Source organism: Meleagris gallopavo, chromosome 17, assembly GCF_000146605.3.
Source record: "Meleagris gallopavo isolate NT-WF06-2002-E0010 breed Aviagen turkey brand Nicholas breeding stock chromosome 17, Turkey_5.1, whole genome shotgun sequence".
NCBI classification, from domain to species: Eukaryota; Metazoa; Chordata; class Aves; order Galliformes; family Phasianidae; genus Meleagris; species Meleagris gallopavo.
In genome coordinates this window covers 6281231-6290032 of record NC_015027.2, presented here as the reverse complement: position 1 = coordinate 6290032, position 8802 = coordinate 6281231, and the positions used below count along the sequence as shown (strand labels likewise).

The 8802-nt window shown below is 47.2% G+C and overlaps 1 protein-coding gene and 1 long non-coding RNA gene across 2 annotated transcripts; one reads left to right on the top strand and one right to left on the bottom strand.

Moving 5' to 3' along the window:
* The first annotated feature begins 6 nt into the window (after positions 1 to 6).
* On the top strand, positions 7 to 6052 carry LOC104913543. The gene is made up of 4 exons (XR_795464.3): positions 7 to 313; positions 4206 to 4266; positions 5721 to 5787; positions 5925 to 6052. It is a non-coding gene; the product is annotated as an uncharacterized LOC104913543 (long non-coding RNA).
* ALDH2 (aldehyde dehydrogenase 2 family member) lies at positions 326 to 8378 on the bottom strand. The gene is made up of 12 exons (XM_010720182.3): positions 8244 to 8378; positions 6975 to 7115; positions 6663 to 6742; positions 6032 to 6143; positions 5039 to 5167; positions 4471 to 4584; positions 3988 to 4090; positions 3602 to 3786; positions 3082 to 3246; positions 2606 to 2763; positions 1749 to 1863; positions 326 to 852 (listed from the first exon to the last, which is right to left on the bottom strand). Exons 2-12 carry the CDS (start codon positions 7047 to 7049, stop codon positions 820 to 822), a joined length of 1269 nt encoding a protein of 422 aa, XP_010718484.1. The 5' UTR covers positions 7050 to 7115; positions 8244 to 8378; the 3' UTR covers positions 326 to 819.
* Positions 8379 to 8802: the final 424 nt, after the last annotated feature.

Below are 8802 nucleotides of genomic sequence, written 5' to 3'. Positions count from 1 at the left end.
GAGGCGGCGCGGCGATTTACAGGCGAGCGGCGGACAGCCCTACGAGCGCGACGGGGCCGTGAAAGCCCCCGAGGGGCCTTCCAAGGTTCGGGCGCCCCCTAGTGACGTCTGAAGAGCGCGGCTCCTCAGGCTGCGGGGCAGAGTGAAGTCTCGCGAGACGAGGAGCGCGCGTTGTTGGCGCCTCCTGCTGAGGCGCGGCGTGAAGAGCGCGGGCGGACCGAAGGACGAAGGAAAGGGAAGGGAAGGCAGCACAAAATCGTCCTTGTGCTCGAGTCTCTGCTTACACTGCTATTACAAAACGCTCCGAGAGAAGGTAAGGTCAGCGTTACTGAGACGAAAGTATTTATTGCGAGCAGGTACAAAACGAGAGCGGGGGGAGCAGCTGAGAGGCAGCCCGTGCCTCAGCCGTTCACCTCACGTCCCCTCAGGCCGCGCTGCAGAGCCCTGCGCAGCTCCGCGCCTCGTCTGATGGGGTAACGCACAGCAGCACGCCGAGAGCAGCTGTTGGCTTCCACAGAACTGTTATGAGCCCCAGCTAAATGGTTTTGGCGGTAGGGCTGGGAATGCGTTTGTCAGCTACAGATGCAACAGGAGTGCGGCCATGTACCACGTTAGTGCTCAAGTAATTGTATTTGGTATTTTAAAAAGACAAAGCTCAGTAAGATTTTTAAGAAAAGCTCTTTCAGGCACCTTGTAAAGAATAGTTTCTTAATGCAGAGCTATGTATTTTCTGTTTTGTGTGTTAGAGGAAGAGGTTTTCTTGCTTTGTATCTCATGAAGCTGCATAGGTGTTTCCAAGCACGTGGAGGCTGCTGTCCTTTAGGAGTTCTTCTGTGGAATTTTGATTGTCACCTAGAGAAAACAAAAGTTACATGCTACTTTCTTGCAGACTGTGTTTGGTTATGTTCACTTGAGGGATGGGAGGCAGCAGCATCTCCCTGGGGTGAACCAGTGGTCGGTGTGTTGCTGCCTGGGAGTACCTCAGTTCTGGGATCTCTCTGACTCATTGGAGGGATGGGAATGGGCACGCTTGTTTGTTGTCACCTGGAGCTCCTACAGCACATGAGCTCCCTGCCAGTCGCATGCTGGAAGCCCTGAACCATTATACACTTTGATGGTGAGTAGCATGCTTGTCATTTGCCAAGAGCCTTGTCACAATTGAGACGTTGCAGCTGGAGGCAGGCAATGGAACAGCCCATCTGCCTTGCCTTATGGGAAGTTGCTCATTCTGCACCAACAGGATTGCCCAAAGCTTGGAATGCTTCCCCAGCCTCGGGGAACTGAGGGTATGTCAACTTGGGATACTGGCATTAAGGGTTGGTGTTCACTGCTCAAATTCCCCCTCTTAAGTGATGAGTGCAACTACAAGTTTATACCCACATAAACTGACATGCACCCCCAGCAGAGGCTCTCTCTGGTCTCTACAAAGTAAGCTCGCAGAGGAGCCAACACATCTGCATTATTTACAGGGAGGGACAGCTAGACTGCCAAGTGGTGCAGACAACTGGTAACCTATCAGTCAGGTCACACATCCTTGCTTTTTTCAGCTGTATAAAACAGGACTGGCTTTCTGTTTTAAATACAGTTACACAGAGTTTTGTTTGTGGTTATTTCACACGTGCAGCTCCAAGTTTGTTTGAAGTACTGGAAAGAACTGCAGCTCTCTGGCCAGCCTATACCAATACATATAAAGACAATTTGGTGTTACAGCAGAAGGTTGGGAGATACTCAGATACAGGAATACTCACGTTTTTCACCTCCAGGTATGCCTCCAGACCATATTCTCCCAGCTCTCGCCCATTCCCAGATGCCTTGTAGCCACCAAATGGAGCTTGTGCACCAAACACATTATAGCAGTTTACCCTGAAAAGGAAACCAAGAGTTAAGAACCTCTTGTTTACCCCTGTAGGGTAATGCAAGAGCTCTTTCACAGCAAATGTCTGTTTACAGCAGAGGGATGGCTGAATTTCTGGGCACAATTTCCATATTTGTTAGTTATCTTAGTCAACAGAGTTACTCAGTACTGGAACTTTATCTTCATTGACCAGGAAACAACACCATGAAATTAGCTCACGTCTTGCATCACATAACCAAGTGTCTGGGTTGCTATGCAAAACTCTGAAGGAGGTGTGACTAAAAAATAATGATACAAGGTTTGCTCAATATCATTAAATAAATGAAATAGTGAGATGTTGGGTCTCCAAAATCCCCTGTGCTAAAACAGTGAACTGTGGCAAAGTACTGACTTTGGCATAATCTTCAGCATGGCCTCAGAATACAGAATAGTATCAGTGGCACAGCCCAGATTGTATAGATGTGCTTGATGGTCTGATCACTGCTGGCACCAGAGCCCTGTAGCAGCTGCTGACTGTCAGCTGCAGCACTGAGCTTCTTTTCCCCCCACCCCATTTGCTAATTCACAGTGGGAGAACAGAAGCTTAACATAGCTAAATTTTACCAAAAATCAGCGTTGCAGCTGAAGGTCTGACATTACATTCTGTGAGGATCCAAAGCAGACGTAGGCTATCAAACAGCAAGCTTGATGGGAAATGAGAGCACAAGGAAGCTTCCAGCAGTTTAAGGAGAAGGAAGTGACAAGGCTTACCAGACTGTTCCAGCTCGCAGGGCCTGAGACACGTAGTTTGCCTTGTCAATATCCTTTGTAAAGACTGCTGCTGCTAGACCATACTTGGAGTTATTTGCTCTCTCAATTATTTCCTCAATTGTTTTGAACTTCATAATCTGCATGACAGGCCCAAATATCTGCATAATCCAAACAGATCACATGACAAAAGTCTGTAAATTGATCTCAGGAGAGGCTCTGTTGTTGACACTGGAGTTACATGTGTACGTTAGAAGTTACACAGAATTCAAAGTATCTATGTGGCCACTTCCCATATTACAAAGCACCCAGCGTGTCATTACGCAGCGTGAAGTTTGCTGTGTTAACTTCGTAAGTGCCACATTTCCATTTCTGTTCTCAGTTAATGAGTGTCTGGTGTTTGTAGGCATGGATCATTTTGCATCAGAGGGTGCAGAAGGACAAAGTAGAGAGAAACTGACAGGTGCTGCAGGCCTCACCTCCTCTCTGGCAATCGTCATGTTGTCCTGCACATCACCAAAGACAGTTGGCTGGACGAAATAACCACGCTCTGCAGCAGGGTTGCCACCACACAGCAGTTTGGCTCCTTCACGCTTCCCAGTACTGATGTAACCAAGGATCTTCTTAAACTGCTCTTCATCCACCTAAGAGCCGTCAGGACAGGCAGATCAGTTTGATATTTGTCAGGGGTAAAAAAAGGGATGTAGCTGCGACCTGCTCTGCATGCAGCTGTGCTCTATCACTTCCTCATTTCAACAGACTGCCAGGCTGGCTTCAAAGAGAGATGATAATTTTTAAATGCTTCTTTCAAGTGGGGGGGTTGGAATAATCAGAACGGTTAATTAACTTCTTCCTCCTGCACAAGGAGATAATGGGCACAGTTCAGAGGAGATTAATGAGGAGACTGGAGGATATCTTTCATTCTAACCTAGTGATGCACAGTTACTCGAGATTGGGTTATTTCATGAGATAATGGCTCAAGACATTTCCCGCTCTCACCTGAGGTCCCTGCTCAGTTTTAAAGTCAAATGGGTTTCCAACCACCCTGGACTTGGCCTTCTCAACACTCCTCTCCACAAACTCATTATATATATCCTCTTGGACATAAGTTCGGGATCCTGCACAGCAGCACTGCCCTTGGTTGAAGAAGAGGGCAAAGTGGGCTTGATCCACAGCCCAGTCCACTGGAATTGAGGAGAGGAGAGAAAAAAGTAAATAAATAAAACCAACCCAAGTGACTTGTCTGAATAATTATGGTTCACAGCCAGGTGGTGTCAGAGCTGGAGCATCACACAACATAGGAGGGGTTTCTTTTCCTCTAGCTCTGCTTGCAGCAAGCCAATGTGAAAGGTACAGATCAAGTATTAATGCTAGCAGGTGCTTACTGTCAGCATCAGACATGATTATATTCGGACTCTTTCCTCCGAGCTCCAGTGTCACCCTTTTTAGGTTACTCTCTGCTGCAGCTTTCTTGATCAGGTGCCCAACCTGCATCATGAGAAGAAGAGGTATTAGGGATTAGCTCCAGCATACAGCAGCACCTGGCAGGGCAGCTGGTTTTAGATTTCCATCAGCAGTTTAATAGTAATCCCTTTATTCTTAGGGCTTTGGGGGAACAACTGAGATCTGCCCAGAATTTCACCTCCAGTACAAGGAAAACAATAGTAAGTATTCTAAAGCACCTAAATGTTCTAAAACAAAGCACCTAAAAGGAGTCAAGTAAAGTAAAGTGTCACACCCTGAAATCAGCTGTACTTTTCAAAGGAAGCTGTAGAAGGCAATGCCCTCCAGTGTTTTGTACAAAAGATGTTTTACAGTAATTAAATGCTCTTTATGTCCCAAAGGCTTAAAGATTTGTCTTCCTTTACCTCTGTGGAGCCAGTGAAGGCCACTTTATCTACATCCATGTGGGCAGAGATAGCAGCTCCTGCAGTGGGCCCATACCCAGGGATGATGTTCACCACGCCTGGTGGGAATCCAGCCTGCAGGATCAAAGATGACACATACACTCATCTGTTAGCTCCAATATGCCTCCAAGAGAACAGCATTTCCTCTCTCACTTTCATTTCCCAGGACTTCAGTTTCAGTGTTCAGTTTGTGAGAACCAGGACAATTCTCCCCACCATCTCAGATGTAGCTTGGAAATGTATTTTTGCTTTCTAATCACGCAACAGTTGTTACTTACTTTAACTTCAGAGTCCTTCCCTAAATCGAGGATGCCCTCTGCACTCACATGTATGGAGATGAGGGTGTTTGGTTATTTGTTTTTTGTTAAAACAAATGCTAGGATATCTGAGACAATTCATTCTTCCTTCACATCAGTCAACGCTTCTCTGTCCCTGTCACATGTCCTCTGTAGCTCATCAGCTGGGCTTATTACCCTGAACTCCAGCAGTGATGGTGAGTCAGCCCAAAGAACCCAGCCTCTTCTCTCACCTCTTTGATCAGATTAGCTACATAGAGAGCACTCAGGGGGGTTTGCTCTGCCACTTTCATCACGACCACATTCCCGGTAGCCAAGGCAGGCCCAAGTTTCCATGCTTGCATCAACAGCGGGAAGTTCCACTAGAAAACAGAAACATTGTCTGGTCTGAGTCTGAAAGTTGCCAGGTAATGAGTAAGTAACTAGTGAGCTTCATTCAGATCTGCAGGTGCAGCACTTATGGAAGCACTCCCTGATCCTCCCCAACCTGCTCAGCTGCGTTGGGCTCCTTTTCAGGCACTGCCTTCTGCTTGTCCAGGAAAATTGTACTCTGAACTGTGAAGCCTCTCAGTGCTACTGCAATACCACAACTCTTTTGTAATTAATCTTTACGATCTGTTTAGCCTTTACATTTCTCTTTCGAGGTGTTTTGAAAGAAAGCCTTTGTAATGGCAGAGCAGGGCTTGCAGACTTGTGAGGTGTTCGTGTTGAGCTCTTGCACAATGCAAATACAAAAAGCACGCAAATACAAAATGCAGGCAGCAGTCAGTAAGCAGATATCCTGTAAGCAGATATCACTGTCTGTGGACCTGGCATCCATTTGGCCTTGTTGCTGTGCTTGCTACCAGTTACAGAGAAGAGATTCGTTACATAAAACGGAATTGCGCATGCTAGCTCTATTTCCTCATCACACAGACTACTTCCTAGCACTGGAATCAGAAGTCTGAACGGTGCCTCTGAGCTGGACAACTCCTATAAAGAGGTTTGTGTTCTTTTTTCATTTGCAGCAGCAGGAAATACAAAGTAAATGTTACACATAGCCCATGAAATCAACCTGTTGTGTTTTCAAAGTAACAGCCCTCCCAGCTGGTGCAAGTGTAACTTTGTTTTTACCATCAGAAGGAAGCTGAGCTTAGCACAACAGATAATAACCTGCATTTTAAGACAACTCATCGTAACGCCAAATTCCTGAAATGCCACAGGACCTACTGATACATTTCACTCACTGGGATTATCTGTCCACAAACTCCCACTGGCTCATGTCTGGTGTAACAGAAGAAGTCTCCATCTAAAGGGATGGTTTTGCCATGGAATTTATCAGACCAGCCTGCAAAGTACCTGGCAAGAATAAAGTTTTGGTCAGTGAATTTAAAACAAGTCTCTGGTCACTAGGATATAATAAATGTTCCTTCAGCTGTTTGGTTTCCTCCTGTCTTCAGTCACTTCATAAAGCACATTCTAACACAGGGATTTCCCAGGAAGGTGATTATAAAAATGGACAATAAATACAAACATTTGTCTCTTGCATTTGCCAGAGATTTGCACGGTGTATATTTTGTCATTTGTGTACTGCATTACAGATCCCTTTATCCATGCAAATCCTGTATATACATAAAACAAAAGCCCTCTGGGAAGTTACAAGAATTACAGTTTCATTCTTAATTACAAAAAAAAAAAGAAAAAAAGAAAAAGGAAGGAAAACAGAAACAGACTGAAAGGTCAGCTCCAGCCTTGTCAGCCACAGTGCCTCAGTCAGTAAATCTCTCTGTGTGCAGAGGTTCAACCACCACAGGCCAGCTGGGCAGGAATGGGGGGCTGGAAGAGTTACCGTGCTGTCACTGTAGCCTCCACACCCACCTGAGGCATTTGACGACCATGTCCAGATCCACCAAGTAGGCAATAGAGTAAGGTTTGCCATTATCCAGAGTTTCAAGTGCCTACAAATACAGTGAGATGGGAAAAATCACACATATAGATTCAGATTTGGTTCTCAGTTTGCTATTTGGATCAGTTCTGCGTGTTGGCCTGTTAGCTTTCAGCTTCCCCAAACTGTTTCCCTTCCTGTCCTTCGTAGGTCTCTCAGTTTTCGCTATGGCTAAAATCCTCACCACACCTGATGGATACAAACCACCCATCTGTGCCTCCTTTGCCCCAGGATGCAATACATACTGCCAGATGCGCTCGGTCTCTCTCAATAAGGTCAGCAAGACGATTCAGCAGCTTCCCCCGGTGCGAAGCATCCATCCTCCTCCAAGGTGAGCCCAGCTGGAAAGCAGCCCTGGCTGCCTTAACAGCCTTGTCCACATCTGCCTGTAGAGGAGTTCAGACAAGAGCATGAGAAAAGGGTAACCAGCTCCCACCTTCCTTCCCAGAATACAACTAAAGCCCTTCCTGGACTCCTGGAGAAAACATGGCACCAGCGGCTGCTAGTGACCGCCTTTCTGGGACAAGGACTTCAGCTGAATGAACCATTGCAAGGCACACATCAATCCTGGAGCTGTAGAGCTCACAGGCTGCAGCCCCAGGACCACTCATCCCAAGCATCAGCCCAGGCAGTGCCATGCAGCAATGCAGCCTCTGCGCACAGCTTTCCTGCTGCCTGCATCCCTGGGGATGGGGGAGCTGAACAGATGGGTGCAGCAGCTGCACAGCCACCACCTGTGCTTATGCTCTGTTATTTCTGCTGCATGGAGTGCAAACATTGTCAAGTTATTTCCAAGATGTCATCTGCCAGGTTGATATTTACATCCTTGCATAGGGCAAGGAAAAGGTCTAGAAGTCTGCTTTTGACACTTTCAGCATTAGATTTCACCAGTATGTTTTTCCTTGATCATATACCTCAAATCCATCATTCTGTCCTGTCAGGACTGTCATTTGTTTCTAGTTGGTTTTCTGTTCCGGCTTGCTGAAAGACAAGCTGCTCCGCCATGGATAAGCAAACAACAACAGGGCTTCCTTTGCTCACCTCCCCCTTGGGGAATACAGACAAGCATCCAGGCTGTAGGATGCCGCACATCGCTGGGAAGCAGAACCTTTGCTCTGCCAGACTCCTAGGAGGGCCTCACCTAACTCATGGAACAGTTGTATCACTCCCTCTTGTTTCCTTGGGCTGGGGATGGTCTCCCACTACACAGTACAGCACAATAGAGCAGCCCAGGTGAATGCAAACCCTTTGTCTCCTCCCATGCTGTGACTGGATCAAATTCCTGCCATAGCACCCACAGCAACACCCACCCACAACTGCTCCCAGACCTCCCAGCCACTGGCCTGAGGCAAACCCAGAGGATCTTTATGGGAGCTGTAGTCAAGGAAGGGCGCAAACAGCACTAGATAATAATACTGATGTAGATCCAACATTTATTACTGCAAACACGGCACGTGGCAGAGCTGTAGGAGGGAGCTCAGTTAGCAACTGGATCTCATCAACAGAACATTTACCTTATCACCCTCAGCAACCTGGCAAATAACTTCTCCTGTTGCTGGATTGATAGTAGGGAAGGTTTTCTTACTGACTGCATCGTGCCATTCGTTATTTATGAAGATCTGGAATGAAGTGAGCAAATCGGTGTTAAACTTTAGATCCAAACCTCGGAGGAATCGGTATGAGCTTTATTTGTTCGATGGCATATTAACAGGCTGTTTAATTAAAGAGACATGGTTCGTGAGGACTCCAAAATGGCACTGATAGGGAGGAGATATGTCAGCCTAGAAGTGCGCAATAAAAGACAGCCTCGAGTCGGCAAAAAGAATCCGAATCCCAGCAAACGGCTCGTGGATCGGCAGCGGTTCCTGCCCTGCTGGGTCCTCCCAGCGCTTGTCGGCCCGGCTGGAGCTGAGCGGGGACACGGGGAGCCTCGGGACAGCGGGACAAGGCTTCGGGCAGCGCTCATACACCCCAGCGCCAGAGCTGCTGCAGCACTGCCCCGATCGGCCCGTTTCAGGCACCCCGTGTAGCAGAGAACTCAGTTCTCAGACACAGCAGCTCCTTCCCACCGAC

Coding starts and splice junctions, on each gene's coding strand:
- ALDH2 (XM_010720182.3), bottom strand. CDS start 7,049: ATGGATGCTTCGCACCGGGGGAAGCTGCTGAATCGTCTTGCTGACCTT. Junction 4,091..4,470: donor CCTTCACTGGCTCCACAGAG/GTAAAGGAAGAC, acceptor CTCATGATGCAG/GTTGGGCACCTGATCAAGAA. Junction 853..1,748: donor CATACCTGGAGGTGAAAAAC/GTGAGTATTCCT, acceptor TGTTTTCTCTAG/GTGACAATCAAAATTCCACA.